We start from the raw sequence: 22,169 nt of genomic DNA on the forward strand, positions 1-22,169 counted from the left end.
ACTTTTGCTGAGCTTTATTCACGTAAAATTTACGAATTTCCTCATAAGTTACACCCAGGGGTGTGCCTACCTCAATTTTGGGTATTCCCACAACTCCTTTTGCTGAAACTATACGTGACAACTCATCAGACATCTCATTTCATCGATTCCCCTATGTAGCATAACCAAGATAATGGATCTTTCCAGAGTATTGGTGAGCGAAGCTATAACTTGCTTGCATGCTTCTCCTAGCTTTGAGCTAGTGTATGATGCAGCTAGCACATCTATTGCTGCTGGGCTTTCAGAAAAAGAAGATAGTTTACCAATTATGTTCCGGAGATTGAGAGATTTGCAGGCTTGCCGAATCATGATGAATTCTGCGTAGAACACGCAAAAATATGACGGCAGTTTGAATAACGTGAACATCTCTAGGGAATGGGAATAGATTCAAGTCCCCACACCTAAGTCCATTTTATAGTCATCAGTGCTGATAAATATGCCGTTAATAGTGGGAACCGAACCCCCAATGGAAGGGAAATGGAAATAAAAGAAATGAAAGAAAAGAAAAGCAGAAGAATGGAAAGGAAAGGAATGGCAAGGAAAGGAAAGGAAAAGAAAGGATGGAAAGGAAAGGAAGGAATATTAATGGAAGAGAAATGAAAGTAAAAGAAAGGAAATAAAAAGAAAATTAAAAGAAAGGAAAGGAAAATAAAGAAAAGGAAAGGAAAGTAAAGGAAAGGAAAGGAAAGGAAAGGAAAGAAAAGAAATGAAAGGAAAGGAAATGAAAGGAAAGGAAAGCAAAGAAAAGAAAACAGATGAAAGGAAAATAAAAGAATAGAATGGAAAAGAAAGGAAAGCAAAGAAATAGATTTGATGCATGGTCAGCTATGTATTTTTGTTCAAAGCAACTCCTCGGCCATGCTCACGATTCAGCATAGTACACAAAAAGCAAGTACACACACACAGCATGTCTATAGTATGAATAAGTGCATGTGTAGTGGTGTGACTTTTATGTTAAATTTTTTATATTAAAATGATTTTTCAAATTTTTTTTATTTATGGATAACAGTGCAGCTCAAAATTTATATACCTCAGAATTATAGTTTAGCAGAAAACAGTTCCAAATTTTTTCGTCTTGTCTATTTATATATGACTTATAGACCCGTCAGATGTTGTTCTGCCCTAAATTTGGTCTATCTCCATACATTTTAATAAGCTTTTTCCGTCTAGCTTCCCATATGTTGTGCATGTTGTATAAACACTTTCTAGGGGTACCCAGGTCCACGTTGTGGCCTCAATCTCGAGACCCTAGTCACCAATAGGTATGAATACTACTCTGTACTAAAGCACCTATCAACAGCTTTCATTTGCTATCCATATTCTATAAACACATTCTAGGGGTACCCGCGTCCACGTTTTCGCTTATATCTCGAGACCCTAGTTACCCGCGGGTATGAAAAATACCCCGTATCAAAGTACTCATTCGATATCCATATTGTACAAACATATCCCAGGATTACCCACGTCCACGTTTTGATCTCAAGACCCTTTCCATAACGGTACAAAAATGCCTCTCTCCTGGTTCTAAGCTACCCCTCCACCAATTTCCAGCTAAATATGTTCATCCGTTAATTCCTCTTCAATCACTCTTTATCTACTAAAAAAAGCGCATCAAAATCCCTTGCGTATTTTTAAAGGCTTAAGCATTCAAAGGGACATAGGGACAGAAAAAGCGACTTTGTTTTATACTATGTATTGATGTACATTCATACATACCTATAAACTTACGCCCGAAGTTAAATAACGCAGCGAATGCTATATATATATACGTATGTATGTGTCGCATCATGCCTCACTCAAAAGCAATTAGCGCGGAGAGTTCACAGCGAACAAACCACATACGCATTTTTTGATAAAAATGTTATTTTTGTTTAAACAATTTGGCTGATATAAGAAAGCAATCAAGTATTTTTTTATGCAGATCGAAGGTAAATATTTCAAAGTTTTACTGAAAAGTAGAATTTTTGAAATCCATCCATCCGTTTATGAGTTATAGCTGTGTAAACAAAAATTTTATGATTTTTTGCTACATTATGGCAATTTTCCACGCCCCTATAATATATATCTTTAAATTATATTAACTGTACCATCTCACGTAGCTAAGCTTTCAAATGCAAAAAACCGTTTTAAAATCGGAGTATTCTGTGTGAAGTTATGTGCATACATGGCATTTTGCGACTTTATTTTATAAGATTTATAGATATAGAAGATAGATAGATATCTTTCAGGAAAATGAAATGGTATATGAACTTTGGCACGAATCTCAAAATTGTAAGTCTTTAAATGAAAATAGATAGACCCACCATTATGTATCCCGAGATAATCAGAATGCAGATCTGAGTTGATTTAGCCTTGTCCGTCTGTCCGTCTGTCTGTTTGTATGCAAACTAGTCCCTCAATCTTTGAGATATCTTGATAAAATTTGGTGAGCCGATTAGACATTTGTCGGAACCGGCCGGATCGGACCACTATAGGATACATACAACCGATTTTTCAGAAAAAGAGGATTTTTGTCATATCTTCCTCAATTTGTCAGATTGAAGCTTTTAAAAAGTTGCTAAATTGCTAAATAAATAAACTCTACTATTACTTCACCATTTGCTTTCGTATATTGCACATATTGTTGTCTGCAAAAATGGATGAGATCGGACATATATATAATATATATCCCCCACAACCGATTGTTCAGATAAGAAACTTTTCGCAAATTCTGCCCCATTTTAAGAGCTAGAGGCTTCAAATTTCCACGAATGTTTACGTATATAGTATATATTGTTGTGCCAAAAAATCATACAGATCGGTGGTATATATTTTATATACAACATATAAACTGTCATTTTTGCCCCTTTTTATACTCAGCTGAGCAGACCTCACAGAGTATATTAATTTTTTTACGGCTAGAAGCTTCAAATTTCTTCAAATACTTACGTTTACGTCATATATTGTCTAAATACGTGATTCGTAGTCATAGTTTTTACATGCAGACCACAAAAAACGTGAAAATTTGCATCCTCACATAAAGTACCTACCTATTTTTTTATTTTATACTTATATTAAAAATCGTTTAGGTATGTACATCTGTTCAATATATATTTCTTATCTTATACAGCCGATTATTTGTAGATTACGAATGGGATAAGATTATTGTTCAGCCCCATTCATGAAAGCTATGAAGTCTTCGGCATAGCCGAAGACAGTCCCGTCCTTACTTGTTTTGTAATTAATTTTATTCAATACTAGAAGCCCCGGCAGACGTTGTCCTGCCCTAAATTTGGCCTATCTGCCTACATTTTAATAAGCTTTTTCCGTCTGACTCTACCCCCCCCCCCCCCCTCTTCACTTTTTCCTAATCCATTTATTCACTCCTCCCTCCGTCTTTTTCCCTTCATCTATCTCCATCTTCGTCTCATTCTATCTCTTTCTCAATCTCCTTCTCTCTTTTCTCTTCTCTCAATTTCTTCTCATTCTTCTGCATCCCTTATTGCCTGCCCTAGAGGGTGGTATGCATTTTATTCCAGTTCCAGTCCCACTCCGAGTCTCAGTCCCAGTCCTAGTCCTAATCCCAGTCCCAGTCCGTCTCTGGATAATATATTACTCTGTACTAAAGCACTCATCAACAGCTTTCATTTGATATCCATATTGTATAAACACTGTCTAGGCATTCACTGGCCCACATTGTGGCTTATATCTCGAGACCTTGTACCTGCAGTAACCACCGCGTGAGGTTTACGCAACTTGTGTGAAAGTTTGAACAAAATCTTTTCATATATATAGATTTTTATTTTTCATACTTCACTATAATATGAGAACGAAATGGAGATTTTCGTTGCTTTTTAAATTCGGCTTAAAAATTGCAGATGGAACAACTAAAAACTCTCCTGAATTAAAAAAATGTCATAGTACCTCTAAATCGCGGGCCACCTAAGAACCCCCCCCCCCCTCCCCCCTCTCAGCGGGCCTGGTGATGTGCTATACTTGATATCATTCGCTATAATATTTTTTATTGATAAGCACGTTTTTTAATTAAACACCAACCAATTACACGGAAGTATATCCGCACCCCTGAAAATGTGAGTACCGGTGCGTGTACGTAACATTTTATTATTACGTATAAACGAATAAAAAAATTTGCAATAAAATAATATTGCGACAATAAACTGAGATATAGCCTATCCTATATTTCAAGTTAGATCAAACTACACATGGAGTGCAAAACAAATTCAAAATCGGTTCAGTAGTTTAGGAGTCCATTGGCGCCAAACATAGTGACACGTGATTTTTATATATTAAGATATAAAAATAGCATTTTTCTTGAACATAACAACTTTTAATTTACAATTTTTCCATCATGACAAATAAAAATTTGAGGTTTTCGTTTTGAATTCATTGTGGCATGAAAACTTTCACCGTGCATTCTTTCAAAGTGAAACCAGCGCCAAAGCGACGCAAAAGTCGAATGTATTTGGGCCTTTAAGGATTTACCTCATAAAACCATTTAATGAATTAATGTTATAGCAAGAATACTTCCAGAGTTATGCAGTATCAAAAATTCTATTTGTATGGGATGTTCCATGCCCCTTTTATGTATCGAAATTATTTTTAGTCTATGACCACCCTTGGAAGGTTTCTTGTATGTGTTTAAAATTTGGTTGTGATTGGTCTATCCGTTAAGGACGCAACCCGATATGTACCCACGCACATACGAACATAATTTGAATTTTATATATATCGTAGCGAATTTTAGGAAATTCCTGACTATTTGCAGCTTCTGCTAACGTTAGTATCTCTAAACTGTCGAATAAATAACTCAAATATTTAGCATAGAAAAACGTTCTTTATTTATACTACTTTGGGAGTATTACTTCACAATTACAATTGCTTTTATACTCTCGGGTGCCTGGTTCGACCATTACTCCTAAGGTCTAGACGTTTCTATGTATGTGTGTATATAGCTTACTGTTGTTGTATAGCAATTATTTACTAACTACGTATTGACGCATCGAAATTGCTAACATTCGCCACAGTGTATAGATTGGCACATGTTTAAAAAATAAAAATTCCGAAAATTATTATTGCTTGAACACACTAGGAGAATACTGCTCTTACTTAATAAAGCCTTTGTACCAATACTTTTTGCCGAGAGTGTACCTAAAAAAGCGATTTGATAATGCTGACGTTTGTAGGCTCTCAAGGGAGGCAAAAAAAAAATTTTTAAAAATTTTAATATCAATGATTAAATGGGAAACATAGGAAAAAGTAATTCCCTATGGAGTTTGTATTGCGGATAAAATAAAATCTTCATGTTCATGTTTGTTTAACTTTCTAGCAAAAATTTTGTTTTTTTGTTTGTTTTTGTTTTTTTTTTTTTGTTGTAATAAAAATCTCCAAGGAAAAAATAACACTTTGATATATAACTTACCGTCATATATTCATCTAGACGATGCTTCCAATTGTCAGAACGATCGATTAGATTATTCCATTGCTCAGAAAGTTTGGCGACTTCACGTCGTATGCTACGCGTTAGTTCACGGCTTTGTTCCTCAGCGCTTAAATAACGTGAATCCGAGTCGTGTGCTGTATGAAAGTTGTTGCATAGAAAATGAAAAAGGAAGAGAAAAGTTAAAGAAAAAAAACAAACATGTATTAAATGAGCAAAAAATGTCAACATTATTCATAAGTAATAAAGTGAAATACGTGACTGGCGATATTATGAAAAAACAGATAAGCAAAACATGCAAACATACAAACAACATTAAAATGTGTACATATGTACATATATGCGCACATTTCTTCGATTTCATTCCATTTTGCAGAACTCCTGCAGCGCGTGAATATATCACGGCTTGACAGTTTTGATAACTTTGATTGCAAGTGATTAGGTTTTTTACCTACCTCCTTACAAAGGCAACAGAGATTTATGGTATTTTTATATGCAGGGATTAGCCCAATGAGCACAAGACTTTCGATTTCCATCTAGATCTGCTATCTACCAATAAATACTAAGCAGCCGCCGACCAAGAGCGGCAAGAGACCTGATATGCTCTAAGAATCTCCAGCGTACAGGCGAGCAGATGCCGCCCGTAAACTAAATATCACCAACCCCCATGAAGTTGCCAAGAGCGACAACCTACATATTAGAAGTAGGTAACAGTGCGACGAAGGAGCACATATTGCTGCTACGAAGCATTGCGCCACATTTCGTTATTATATATCAATATGAGAAATAGCCCATCAGGGCCGAGAGCAGTAAGGTACTGATTATAGAAAACATGATAAGGAACATAAGGCTAAAGGGCTGGTGAAAGTAGATTTTTATTACCTTGTACGGAAGGGTGAAACGTTGATGAAATGACTGACGCAGTAATGCTTTAATCACCCCCGTGCCGTTAAAATCCTGGCAGGACTCCAAGCACGTTCTTAGTTACGTCGCCTTAAGCTGGACTTGGCTCTGCATGCAAGATCCCATAAGGACTTGTCTCAACCCTAGAAACGCCTTCCTGCTCGCAAAGATAACCACGGGACTTTGCTTTTCTTAAAGCGACTGAAGAACGGGAAGAGATAGCAGCGTGAGGTGGAGACCCAACAGCAAAATAGTGAATAAAGAAAAATGAGGGCATTTAGAAGAGCAACAAAATTCAGCGCTCGCCGCCCCATCCGATATAGCGTTTTAAATACGCATTGACGGCGCAGACGATCAATGCAGCAAAACCGCTCGCGATGGACTAAAATTATGAACACAAAAGCCAAGTACCGTCGACGATTCCTCACGTAAGGAACTTATACAAAACGTGGGCAGATAATGAAGTTACTTGAAGGAAATGTAAAATTATTTTAAAAAGTTATGAAGCGCACTTTAAGAAGCAAAAAAGCATAAGCCTGGATATCAAAACTGGATTATTCAATATCTGGCAGAAATGACAGCTATAGTCGTAAGTGGGTAAAAGCAGAGCTGGAAGTAAAAACATCCGCTAAAGACAACTATAACCACGGAAGTATATAGCACAATGCCTGCAACCCGGCTTTTACAGCGCAAGTATAGAAGAAGGTCCATGGCAAGTCGTAAATATCGAAGCACCTCCAAAATCAGTTTCAAAACAGACTAAGGAAAAAAAGGGAAAGAAAAATGCAGAAACAGCAATTAAGACAAAAAGGCCCAGCGGAACCATGCTTCGTACAGAAGTAGTCCTTGTAAAATATACAGAAATAAATAGCTACTCCGACGTTCTCAAGAACCTCCGCAGCAAACCTGGAAATGATGGAGCCAAAATAAAGGCCGTGCGGAGTACAGTAGCCAACGCAATATTAGTCGCAAACTCCTATTGCATGGATTTTTGACTAAAAAATAGTGGGATAGCATATATTAGAATCAATTTCTCTGTACACTTGTTGGGAGCGCAACGGAGCAGTAGACTTGCATTATATAGGTTGTATAGGGCTGATACTATATGTTTTAATCCCCGCTGGAACATACATGGATAGACCCATACGGTCCTGTTGACTTGAATGGGTTAAAATTAGACAAAGCCCATTACACCCACTTGACATTGTAGAGCTTGATAGTAGGACAACAGTCAACCTGATCGCGGTACAAGCGCTACTTGGCCTGCAAGTTTAAAGAATGAGGGTCCCTTCAAAGATCATTTGCAGGAGCTGCGACGCAAAGGGTAGCAATGAAGCATTCAAGCACCACTTGTCCAAATTCCTAGTAGTTATACTGTGACGAATATTAGCATCACTAAGCTGCTACTAAATAAATGCACAACAACAATAAAGCAGCCACTCTTATGTAGAAGGCGACGATGAGATATCTCACACATACAAATATGTAGTCATCAGCCGAAGTAGTTACTCACACGTACACACGCATATGGCTATGTGAGAGGCGTGAACTACAGATATACATGTACATATATAGCTGGTAAGTAACCAAACATGAGCTAAATTGGTGAACGAGGAAACCGAGAGTATAAAAGAAGCGCAAGCTGATTAATAACTTTTCAGTTTTGATTTAAGCACGCTATTGGTTGTGAAGTATAATTGTGAAGTACTACTCCCAAAGTAATCTTAATAAAGTACAGTTTGCAATATTGAATATTGGAGTGATTTGTTCAACAGTTTAGCGATTCGAACATCAGCAGAATATTTCAAATAAGCGGAATTCCCCAGAATTCGTTACAATAATATGACCAGATATATACTGTGGGAACTTCTAAGTTGCTAAGTGATCGCAAAATATATCAGCAGTTTCATTGACCGAACCAAATGGCTTGAAAGTAGCACCGATTAGCCCGACTAGAAACAGCAGCAATTGATTCCAGGAGGTAAGTGCACCAAAATAGCACCCAGTGCGCTACTTAGTTTCGGGTCTAAAGTATCCGGGCAGCACAGCAACTAACCAATCCTTGAACCCGACATTGTTCATGTCATAGAGGTTTTGAGACAAGAGCTTCATCCATTACAGGCCCACCTCTTCCCCAATACCAAAAGTGTAAAATGTACATATAGATCTCATAATCGAAAGCGAAACTATAGTGGAGTCATCGGCTTGTTAATGCCAGGTCATCGGTTTTGGCTTTTTATATACATCTGTTTTATCGCTCTTGTATTGGAATTCGTTTGTTATCTGTTTCATAACAAATCACTTAGTTATCGATAACACGCCGATAGAAAGATGGTAACACTTCAATAACTAATCGATAACTTTTGAATAGAATATATAAACATTTAGTAAAACCAAACGATTACTGCTTGATAACATATTGATAAAACGACGACAACATAATGATAAATTTTCGATAAATAATCGCAAACTGTTCGATATCAGCCCTATAACTTTTTGATAATAAATCGATAGCTTTTTGATAAGTTTTTGGTAACATATCGATAACTTTCTATAAATAATCGAAAACTTTTCGATAATAAATCGATATATTACCGAAAACCAATCCCCACCAGTGCGTATTCTCTCGTATCGTGAGTAAATATGCTTTCACATCAAAATGGTGTGTACACGGGGCAGGGATCGAGATATTTAGAGAATCTAAGAAAACTCGTACAAAGCAGGTAAACTCTTGCGACTAACATTTATGTAACTACTCAATGAGCTAGAAAATGTATACCTTACAAGTAGTTTAGGGTATAAAACGCCGGCAACATATTGATACATTTTTTCGAAAACTTTTCGATAATAAATCGATAACATTTTGATAACAAATCGATTACATTGTGAAAAAAAAACCATAACGTTTCGATAAGAAATAGGTAGCATTTTGACAAGTTTTTGGCAACATATCGGTAAATTTGGATGAATAATTGTAAACTTTTCGATAATAAATCGATAAATTTTCGAAAAAGAATCGATAACTCACCGGCAACTTATCCCTTCCAAACTGTGTTCCCTTATATCGTGAGCAAAAATGCTTACGCATCAAAATGGTCTCTAGATGGGGCAGGGATGGAGATTTTTAGAGAACTTTAAAATATTCATTCAGAGCAGGTGGATTCTGGCGACTAATTTTATGTAACTTATCAATGAGCTAGAAACTTAGTTCAGGAAACGGCGACAATGCAAGAAAAGGAGAAAAAAGTTCCCCTATATGGTGCATGAGTCGATAAAATGAGAATACTCATACGAGATTCGGAGCCTTATTATTGACTTTTATCGAACTTCCTGGGAAGCTAGACGGAGTGCAATATCTTGTGGAATCTTGTGATAATTTTCTCGGGATTATTCATTGAGCCATAAACTTTTGAACTGCACATAAAGTTCAGATCATCGTGACAATGCAACAAGAATAAATCATATCGCAGCGGAAAATTTGACCTTATGCTTGTTGGGTATCTTCTTAAACTTTTTCCAGTTTTCAGATTTTTTTATTATTATTTTAATAATTTTTTATCATATTTGTTTTTTTTTTTTTAACATATTTTTTTATCATTTTGATCGTTGGACCTATCCCATAGCTGTCCACAAAAAATGAAATTTTTATGTTGTCACTTTTGTGCAAATTATGTTGTTGGTATTTCTTTTGTGAAACTTCTGCTCTTTTCGTTTTTTCTACCTTTACGCTCGTCTCTTTTTATACTCAGTTGAGCAGAGCTCACAGAGTATATTAACTTTGATTGGATAACGGTTGGTTGTACAGGTATAAAGGAATCGAGATAGATATAGACTTCCATATATCAAAATCATCAGGATCGAAAAAAAATTTGATTGAGCCATGTCCGTCCGTCCGTCCGTCCGTTAACACGATAACTTGAGTAAATTTTGAGGTATCTTGACGAAATTTGGTATGTAGGTTCCTGGGCACTCATCTCAGATCGCTTTTTAAAATGAACGATATCGGACTATAACCACGCCCACTTTTTCGATATCGAAAATTTCGAAAAATCGAAAAAGTGCGATAATTCATTACCAAAGACGGATAAAGCGATGAAACTTGGTAGGTGGGTTGAAATTATGACGCAGTATTGAAAATAAGTAAAATTTTGGACAATGGGCGTGGCACCGCCCACTTTTAAAAGAAGGTAATTTAGAAGTTTTGCAAGCTGTAATTTGGCAGTCGTTGAAGATATCATGATGAAATTTGGCAGGAACGTTACATGTATTACTATATGTATGCTTAAAAAAATTAGCAAAATCTGAGAACGAACACGCCCACTTAAAAAAAATTTTTTTTTTTTAAATTGAAATTTTTACAAAAAATTTAATATCTTTACAGTATTTAAGTAAATTATGTCAACATTCAACTCCAGTAATGATATGGTGCAACAAAATACAAAAAGAAAAGAAAATTTCAAAATGGGCGTGGCTCCGCCCTTTTTCAATTTAATTGTCTAGGATACATTTAATGCCATAAGTCGAACAAATATTTACCAATCCCTGTGAAATTTGGTAGGCGCTTAGATACTAGGACGGTAACTGTTTTCTGTGAAAAAGGGTGAAATCGGTTGAAGCCACGCCCAGTTTTTATACACAGTAGGTCGTCTGTCCTTCCGCATGGCCGTTAACACGATAACTTGAGCAAAAATCGATATATCTTTACTAAACTCAGTTCACATAATTTTCTGAACACATTTTGTATTCGTATAAAAAATTACCGAAATCCGACTATGACCACGCCCACTTTTTCGATTTCGAAAATTACGAAAAATGAAAAAATATTATAATTCTATACCAAATACGAAAAAAGGGATAAATCACGGTAATTGCATTGGTTTGTTGACGCAAAATATAACTTTAGAAAAAAACTTTGCAAAATGGGTATGGCACCTACATATTAAGTAGAAGAAGTTGAAAAAGTCTGCAGGGCGAAATCGAAAACCCTTGGAATCATGGCGGGAATACTGTTCGTGGTATTACATATATAAATAAATTAGCGGTACCCGACAGATGATGTTCTGGGTCACCCTGGTCGAAATCTCGAAAACACCTTCACATATACAACTACCACAACTCCCTTTTAAAACCCTCATTAATACCTTTAATTTGATACCCATATCGTACAAACGCATTTTAGAGTCACCCCTGGTCCACCTTTGTGGCGATATCTCGAAAAGGCGACCACTTATACAACTACCACCACTCCCTTTTAAAACCCTCATTAATACCTTTAATTTTATACCCATATCATACAAACACATTCTAGAGTCACCCCTGGTCCACCTTTATGGCGATATATCTGAAAAGGCGACCACCTATACAACTACCACCACTCCCTTTTAAAACCCTCATTAATACCTTTAATTTGATACCCATATCGTACAAACGCATTTTAGAGTCACCCCTGGTCCACCTTTATGGCGATATCTCGAAAAGGCGACCACCTATACAACTACCACCACTCCCTTTTAAAATGCTCAGTAATGCTATGTGGCACATGAGTCGATAAAATGAGAATATTCATACGAGATTCGGAGCCTTACTATTGACTTTTATCAAACTTCCTGGGAAGCTAGACGAAGTGCAATATCAATCACAAAAATTTTCGATAGCGTGTGAACTAATCGCTGTTTTTAGAAATATGATAGGGGGCGGTGTGTTGGAATCTTGTGATAATTCAACAAAAATAAATCAAATCGCAGCGGAAAATTTGACCTTATGCTTGCTGGGTATGTTCTTAAACTTTTTACAGTTTTTAGATTTTTTTTATTATTATTTTAGTAATTTTTTTATCATATTTGTTTTTGTATCAACATATTTTTTATCATTTTTATCGTTTGACCATAGCTGTCCACAAAAAAATGAAATTTTTATGTTGTCACTTTTATGCAAATTATGTTGTTGGTATTTCTTTTGTGAAACTTCTGCTCTTTTCGTTTCTTTCTGCCTTTACGCTCATCCCTTTTTTATTTCTAAATCAAGTTATGCACAGCAGGATTTTCTTCAAAATGAATTTATATGCAAATAAAATTTTCCAGTTTATCTTGCAAATGTTTTCTTAAATGACAACCGATATGGCATCCCCAGACGGGTAATTTTGTCGCACCGCACATCAACAGCACCGGGTACATACGCTCTCTCCTTAGGGCATCCCGTTCCAGAGCCTCATTACCACATGCGACACAGATGAAAGCCATGGCTTCTGTATCACTAACACATCAAATGAACTCTCCTCAAGTGTCTGGAGAAGCTCGCTCGACGCCACTTTACTGTATTGGAGGTTTATCTCTAAGACTCGCAGCGATGTTGAACTATTTTTATCTCTTCTCTCCACTGCACTTACGCCGCTCAGTTTCAGGATCTGGGGGTACGTTTCCAACTCTTCTGCCTGAAGCATCTTATGGTTATTTTTAAGACTCACATCATTGTTGAGCAGTTTGTCCATAACCAGCAGCTCTACCTCTACGGTTACACCATCGTAATTTGACGCTCTTCCAGGTTGTAAAGGTCCACTTCCACCTCTGCACTTCAAAATCAAATGTGTGATTACCCACACATAAACAATGAAAACTTCTTTAAAGGGAACAGAGCACTGTGGGTGGTACTCACAAAGGGCGAGCACGGCACGTACGAAAAATCAAAATTCTCATATGAAAGTTTGCCAAAAATTTTTCTTATATAAATTTTTTTTTACTTGTTACTGTTTTACCCTATCAATTTGCATATCATTTCATTTTTACTCATACACACAATCAGTGAATGCAATTTCGTGAATTCAATTTTGTTTAGCTTTCACTTTTTTTGTTTTCTTCTTGTTGTTACTTTACATATTTTTTTTTGTTTCATTATTGCATTGTTCATTTTTTATCAAAATTTTGGTTGAGTGACGGTTGAATGCCTGAATTGGTGTGATTGACATGTGTATGTGTGCATATATGTGTGTATATGTATATTGAGTCATATGCATTTACATCCTTGCACACCTACAAACACATGCACATGAATGCCTGCAAGAAATCGTGCGATTAATCACTTAAAAGAGTGAACTGCCACAGATCTCTTTTATCTACATTTGGGGTATAACTCTTTCCCTGTAGTATTTTTGGCGTAAAGTTGTTATTGTTTTCGTCATCATTTTAGATTGTTCCTTGATCGATTCAGGACTATTGTTCGAACATTTCCAGATTATCTCCGTATAACTACACGATTGTATCCGGGATAACTTCAAGGCTAGTTTGAAATAATTTCAGGATAATTTATTTTTCTAAGAATATACCTATTAGATCCTTCTTGAATATTTGCTGTCTGGAAGCCATGTTTCCATGTTCGTATAATTTTTGGTCTAAATAATTTTGGAAAAGTAGTTAATAATCGGGATATTTGAAGGATAGTTGCGTGATCATTCCGGGACTACTTCCATTTTATTTCGAAGTTAAAAAAAAAAAAAAAGTTATTTGAGTATAATTTCACGATATTTTTCCAGTTGTTTCGGGGTAATTGCAGGCCTATTTCTAGATCACTATGGATTGTTAAAGGATAGCTCCACGACCATTTCCATATTATTTCGAATATTTCGTATTATTGGCGAATTATTTCACGACATACTCCGAGTTCTTTCGCGTTCGTTTTGGGGTAATTAAGGGATCACTGTGGATAGTAAAAGGGCAGTTGCGGGATCATTCCAGGACCATTTCCATATTATTCCAAAGCTATTTGCGGATCATTTCACGACATTCTCCGAGCTGTTTCGGGGTCGGTGAAGAATAGTTGAGGGATCATTCCAGGAGCGCTTGAATATTATTTCGAAGCTTTTTGCGGATCATTTCACGATATTTTTCGAGTTGTTTCGGGGTAATTGCGGGGCTATTTCTAGATCACTATGGATTGTAAGAGGATATTTACACGACATACTCCGAGTTCTTTCAGGGTCGTTTTGGGGCTATTTATGTATCACTGTGGATAGTAAAAGGGCAGTTGGGGGATCATTCCGGAACCATTTCCATATTATCCCAAAGCTATTTGCGGATAATTTCACGATATTCTCCGAGTTGTTTCGGGGTCGTTTTGAGGCTATTTCTGTATCAATTTCAGGAGATTTTTCAGAGTGTGGTTGGAATCATAATGCGAGAATTTTTGGATAATAAGCGGTATAAGCTAGTTAATATTTGGGCCTTTAGACGACTGTGCTCGAAATCCTTTCCTGGATTTTTCTAGATCAATTCATTATTTTTTCGGAACAGTTTCCGGTTTGTGTTCAAAATCGTTTTGCAGTTATTTGTAGATTTATTTCATTACCATCTCAGGACTACTTCAAGACTAATTAGAATTATTTCGATATCGTTTAGATATTGTGATCGTATGATCTCTTCAGGACTGCTTTGGGTCACTTTCTTAATTGTTTTAATAATAGTATCGCAGAGACTTTTTCAAGGCCATTTGGAGATGCTCTCTGTATAATTTTGAGGTTACTTCGAGATTATTATTGGGCAAAATGGGAAATTTTATTTCGACATGACTCCAGGAATGACAACGGTTAATTTTAGGATTGTTTTCTACATAATTTCGTATTATTTTGAGATCATTTAGGGTTTTCCTCCGTACTACTTTACGATTTTTCGGGTTATAATTTCGGGTTTTTCTCTGGACTTTTTCAAGATTATAAAAAAGAGGCTTTGATTATTTAAAAATAAAATTTGTGATTAAGTTACGGTTATGCGTGAAATTGGTATAAGATAAATATGCAGAGACTGAAAAACATAAATCTGTGTTCAATTATGAAATATATCAGGGCTTCTTTAACCAGTACGACAGGCTTTCATTGAGCGGGAACAAAGGCGATCTCTCCGGAGTACGAGTAGGGTTACGAAGAGGATCTATTAGACAGTACCCATGTGGTACAAATATGGATTATCTAACAGTACTCTAAAGCGTATAAACGAGAGTAGAAAAAGGATTTGTCCGATAGTACACGCAAGGATATAAAAGGGACCTACAATTGGCCTATACATAGGACATATACGAACAAAAGTAACAACTCTTACCCATATAAATAGACCAAGAACTGGTTATAGTCGCATATTCCCTTGCGACTCATTCCGTATACATCCTAGACTAATCCCATTTTTTGCAGGGATGTTGGTAAACCAGCATTTATTTGAGCTTCGTTTTGCATTCCCTCTCTCTCCCGTGCATAAAAAGACCAGCAATTTTAGTGCAAGCAAACGAAAAAGTATGCAGTGATCAGTTTGGTATTTGGGCGTAAGTTAATATTCCATTTTGTGTATATTTTCCAAACGCTCGTTTTGATATTTCGTAATAAAAGAAAAAATACAACAATGCAGCATGAGTGATTTATGCGCGATTGAATAAGTAAATATTCTATAAACGAAATTGTTTGTTAAGAAAAATGATTGGAAAATTTATATGGAAATTGAACAATGCATAAGACAGGAGTGCGAATATTAAATAACTTTTGTTTATATAGTTTTGTTTCAAACACAAGTTTGAATTCTGTGGCTAGAAAGCGATGTTTAGATGAAAAACTTAAAAATTTGGTAATTGAGCATCACGGAATTGTATCAGAATCAACTTTTGAAGTAAATTAGAGGTAACTTTTTTGAAAGCGGGTACTTTCTTAAAACCGGGTAATTTTTTGATCCGGGAATTTACGAGGGCCGTTTACTTTTTCAGACCGGGTGATTTTTAGGGTCGAGTATTTTTTAGAACCGGGTACTTTTTAGGAATCGTGTCCTTTTTCAGAACGGGTGCTTTTTAACAACCAGGTACTTTTTTAGAACCGACAACTTTATTCGACACGACGACGTGTTTTTTGGAACCGGGTACTCTTTAAGAACTGCGTAATTTTTTGGAATCGGAAACTTTATTAGAACATGAAAATTTTTCAGAACCAGGTATTTCATTGGAACTGGATACTTATTTGATACCGATACTTTTTTTACGACCGCGTAATTTTTAAAACCTTATTGATTTTTGGGGACGGGTACTTTTTGGAACCGTGTTCATTTTGCAAGAGGGTACCTTTTCGAATCGGGTAATTTTTGCACCGAGTACTTTTTATGACTCGAGTACTTTTAAAGAACGGATTACTGTTTAAGAATTTGGTACTTTTTCAGAACAGACTACTCTTTCAACAGGGCATCTTTCTGAGATGGCCATTTTTTGAACAGGATACTTCATAAGATTCTGGTCCTTTTTAAGAAAAGGTACTTTCAGAAACGGGTACTTTATTCAAAACGAGTGCTTCTTTTTGACTAGGTATATTTTAGAACCGGGTAATCTTTCGAAACTAGGTACTTTTTAAAAACTGGGTTATTTTTTGGAACCAGGTACTTTTTTAAAACAGCACACTTTTTTAGAACAGCTGATTCATTAGAGATGGATACTTTTTTGAATGTTATAGATTCCTAGGGACGAGTACTTTTTTGTACCGTGTACTTTTTTGGAGAATTAAACATGTGGAAATCAACCGAACGCGTTCCCGTATTTAATCGATGGTGTCATGCCATGATTAAATGGAATCACAACTGATTTAACGTTGGAAACCGATATTTCAGCTGCTGAACATAAGATATCCTTCAAGGGAGGAATATGAGGAACACCTAGACAGTGGTAGGGGCACCGCAACCTACACCGTAGAGACATACGCCGCCGATAAACGCCGCCGCCGGCGCCGATTTTAGTCGTTTTTCGCACGCCGCCGCCGAATGTCAAAAATATCGGCACGGCGGCGGCGGCGTCCGGCGCGGTACTATATTTTCTACTCATTTAAGACTGTTTAGGCCATTTATTGTTCATGTCAAAAATTGGTCGGATATAGTCGAAAGTGGTATCAACGGATGCGCATCACTGCCAGTTTTAAGAAACTAATTGCGAAATTTAATTCTTTTAAGCTATTAAAAAAAAGGCGCTTTCGATGTCAGCTTAACACGGACTTTGCATCGCCCAATTCACAAAGTTATTAAAACAAAACACTAAAAGAAAAGTTTTATAATAAACCTATATGCCCACTTAGCTTATTTTTTCAAAAAATTGATAATGAACAATGCAAATGAAATGGCCCAAGGCGAACATGTTTTCAAAGTGACCTCAAGTTGTTAAAAAAGCAAATTACCAAAAAAAGGTGCCGATTTAAAAAAAAATTACATTGCGATTGGCTGAAGGAATAAGCGAAATCAGTTGCAAAATCCTTTAGTAGTTCTAGGGGCATAAACACTTCTTTGAAATCATACTTACGTCATACTTAAGTTGAGGATATATGTACGTATGAGAAGGGTTTGGAAGATCACTTGGGCTTACATTTAAGCACCTGTTGTTTATTTTTGAAACCATACAATAGCGTCTGAAATGTTAATTTTGATTTTCACACTTCATCCTTCAATACCCAAGTCTCCCAGTTTAAAATTACCTAAAGTTGGCGGCTCTTATGCAAAACTAGTCCCTTGGAGTGAATAATATTGTTTATAGCCTACCAACCTAGTTTAAATATAACCTACGTATTACGGCTCCTTTTACAAATGTGAATACTTAGGCACATATATTTACCAGGTGAGGCTTTGTCCTTCGCAAGAACATTCAAAGTGGTGAGGCAAAAGCTTTCCCAAGACAGTCGAACTAAAGACCGTGTGTGCTACTAACCTAACGTAGTGTACAGTCGAACTAGTCTGAAAACTGAAGCTACGCGGTCATCCATTCTAAAATATCGTTTTCATTTAACGAATACTATTGAAATCAATGTTGTGAACGCAGACGTCTGCAAAATTTGATCTACATTTTAAAAATTGTATCCAGGGTCCTTGTAAAATTTTAATTATGTAGATGCGCCGAGGATTATACGATTTTCCCCATGAGTTACGCAATTACATCCACTTAGACTGCTTATGATTTCGAGGGCGGACATCCTTGGCCGAATAGTTACTCCCTAGCGTTTCAAGGTGTTTCTCTGGTGTAGCTCGGCAGCATAGCGCGACAAAAACATCCTTTAGAAAGTCTTCGGAACTACACCTAGAGCTTCTAAGAAAGTGACGTCGACGAAAGTACATATGTGTTCGAAGTCGCAGTCCTATAACGTCTGTGCTGGCATATGGTGTGAGGGTCAGGAGGCGTGGTAGCGACTGGTGGTCGGGATTGCTACTGTTCGCACATCGGGAATTGTAGCTCCTAATCATCGGGAATTGTAGCTCGGAAAAACTGGATGCGCCCTGTACCACGAGAGGCATGAGTATTAATAGACCATGAATAGCAACCGTAAGTCGTATTTGTGCGTGACCGCCAAGGAGCCACAAATGATTTAAAGAAATTGTGCTCGCGACGATTATTAATAGTTAACCCCAGGTGAAACTACGCTTTGCACGAGATATACAGAATAAAGTGAGACCATTTTACGTATCTCTATTTCTTTTCAGCAGACGCAGCAGTAGCAATTCCAAAGACCGGGTTAGGTTCGAAACCTCCCTGGAGTAAGTGAACGAGATACAATCCCTCCGCAAAGAGCTACTACTGAGAATTTTTGAACGATCTGCGAGTTTTTGAGGCAAAAACCCCGGATCTTTCCGCAATGCCCAAAACTTTGATTTCATTAAATACATCCAAATAAAACCTTTCCTAAATACTTTTTTTTAAATAGAAAAAATCAAGCTTTTTAAAGTAAGAACACCGGCGTATGCTGGCGCGCCGCCCACGCCGCTGCCGCCGGTATATAATAGAGCCTACGCCGCCGCCGATAAAGTGATCGACGTAAACCTCTACTACACGGACTGCTAAAAAATTGAAAGAGAACTGGAGCTGATATGTACTCAAAGTATCTGCATGTAAATTAATCGCACCGACTCATTTATTCATGCAGTGTCTTCCAGGCGGAAGTTAATGCCAAAAATAGAGTAGCCAGACAGCTCAAGATATTAAAGGAAAGGAATTTTCAGATGAGATAGGCAGGTTTTATCTACCGAGGAAAATCAAGGAATATGAGATTAAGGCGACGGACTCGCTATATATAGCTCCGATCGAAATGATTTTTTCACGAAATCTTCTATGATAAATTAGAATAACCAAGTTTAACGTTTTTATATTAGAAATTAAGGGAGAAAATGCCAAAAATCTTTCTATCTGAACGATCGGTTGTATGGGATATATATTATATATAGCTCCGATCGAAATGATTTTTTCACGAAATCTTCTATGATAAATTAGAATAACCAAGTTTAACGTTTTTATATTGGAAATTAAGGGAGGAAATGCCAAAAATCTTTCTATCTGAACGATCGGTTGTATGGAATATATACTATATATAGCTCCGATCGAAATGACTTTTTCACGAAATCTTCTATGATAAATTAGAATAACCAAGTTTAACGTTTTTATATTAGAAATTAAGGGGGAAAATGCCAAAAATCTTTCTATCTGATCGATCGGTTGTATGGGATATATATTATATATAGCTCCGATCGAAATGATTTTTTCACGAAATCTTTTACGATAAATTAGAATAACCAAGTTTAACGTTTTTATATTGGAAATTAAGGGAGGAAATGCCAAAAATCTTTCTATCTGAACGATCGGTTGTATGGAATATATACTATATATAGCTCCGATCAAAGTGATTTTTTCAGGATATCTTCTATGATATATTGGAATATACATCGCCGAGTTTCACGTCTATACTTTCTTATTGCGGCAGGAATGACCAAAATCGTCTTATCTGAACGATCGGTTGTATGGGAGATATATCTTATAGTGGTCCGATCCTACCGGATACGACAAATGTCTAATATAATACAAAAATACATCCTTGTGCCAAATTTCATTGAGATATCCCAAAATTTGAGGGACTCGTTTGCGTTCAAACAGACAGACGGACAGATGGACGGACGGACAGACGGACATGGCTATATCAACTCAGTTCGTCTCCCTGATCAATTCGGTATACTTAATGGTGATCATGCAAGGTATAAAAACGGGCGTGAAATTTAGGAAGAAAATAACGTACACAAACGTGTTGCATACTTTAAGCCGAAAATTTTCATATGATCGATATTCTTTAGATTATATTTTATTTTTATATGTTTTTTCTTTCTTTGTAAAAATACTTTGACTTTTCTTGTCTCTACGCTTTTAGTAGCAAATTGAAAACACATTAAAAGCTATTCATTTATTTGCCCACTATCGCTGTACAGCGTTTTCTTTTATTAACATAATCAGCTTTAGCTGCAGTTCAGATTTCAATACCAACAAGCAACACAGAATCAATTTACTAAACCACATTTACTTTACGCAAATATTCACTTTCAAAACACTTTTACCAACATTAAACAACCTCATTGCAGTCACACGTTATATAAGCCACGTGCAATTGTGCCCAACTAATGATAGTAATTATGCGTTCACATTACTAAAAACGATTACGCCATCAACGCCTCGTTGGCTGGTTAAGCTTACAAATTAGCGGTAAAGCTGAACGCCGAGCTGGGTTGATATCAAATTATTACGCACTGACAAACTATTTAGGGACTAAAAACCTTTGTAGTGATATTGGTTTACATATAAAACCCAGTACAACAAACACACACATTGTTACAAAATAATGTTACATATATACATATACGCAAGTTTATATACATACATTACAGTGTCACAAAAGTGCTGGTTTTTGGAATGTATGACTGTAAAAGAGCTTTTATTATACCTTTCATGAACATGAAATGCTATATTAACTTTGGCCCGATGTTTGTAACGTTGAGAAATATAGAAAATAGACTCACCATTAAGTATACCGAATTTATCAGGGACATGTCCGTCTGTCCGTCCGTCCGTCCGTCTGTTTTAACGCAAATTAGTCCCCCAAATTTTGAGATATCTCAATGAAATTCGGCACAAGGATGTATTTTTGTATTATATTAGACATTTGTCGGATCCGGTAGGATCGGACCACTATAGCATATATCTCCCATACAACCCATCGTTCAGATAAGACGATTTAGGTCATTCCTGCCGTAATTTAGAAAGTATAACCGTGAAACTCAGTGATATATATTCTAATATATCATAGAAGATATCCTGAAAAAATCACTTTGATCGGAGCTATATATAGTTATATCCCATACAACCGATCGTTCAGATAGAAAGATTTTTGGCCATTTCTCCCTTAATTTAGAAAGTATAAACGTGAAAGTCGGTGATACATATTTTAATATACCATAGAAGATTTTCTGAAAAAATCACTTTGATCGGAGCTATATATGTTATATATCCCAGAAAGGTTTTTGGCAATTTCTCCCTTAATTTCCAATATAAAAACGTTAAACTTGGTGATATTTATCTAATATATCATAGAAGATTTCGTGAAAAAGTCATTTCGATCGGAGCTATATATAATATATATCCCATACAACCGATCGTTCAGATAATGGGGTTTTTTGCCATTTTTTTATATTTATCATAAAATTGTTTAGGTATGTACATCTGTTCACTATATATTTCTTATTTTATACAGCGCATTACTTGGAGATTACGAATGGGATAAGATTATTGTTCAGCCCCATTCATGAAAGGTCCTTACTTGCTTTTTATTTTATTTTATTTTATTTTATTTTATTTTTATTTGATTTGATTTGATTTTATTTTATTTATTTTATTTTATTTTATTTTATTTTATTTTATTTTTATTTTATTTTATTTTATTTTATTTTAATTTATTTTATTTTATTTTATTTTGTTTTATTTTATTTTTCTGTAC

At 36.1% G+C, this 22,169-nt stretch overlaps 1 protein-coding gene across 19 annotated transcripts in view; it reads right to left on the minus strand.

Annotated features, from left to right (window-relative positions):
- Positions 1-22,169, minus strand: part of Dys (Dystrophin) — a 1,130,370-nt gene that overhangs the window by 351,591 nt on the left and 756,610 nt on the right. For all 19 annotated transcript variants that reach the window (XM_067758240.1, XM_067758241.1, XM_067758256.1 and 16 more), the window contains one exon: positions 5,459-5,613. In XM_067758240.1, the coding sequence (XP_067614341.1) occupies positions 5,459-5,613 (155 nt within the window). The remainder of the gene's footprint in view (positions 1-5,458; positions 5,614-22,169) is intronic.

Source organism: Eurosta solidaginis, chromosome 1, assembly GCF_040869045.1.
Source record: "Eurosta solidaginis isolate ZX-2024a chromosome 1, ASM4086904v1, whole genome shotgun sequence".
In the NCBI taxonomy this organism is placed as follows: Eukaryota; Metazoa; Arthropoda; class Insecta; order Diptera; family Tephritidae; genus Eurosta; species Eurosta solidaginis.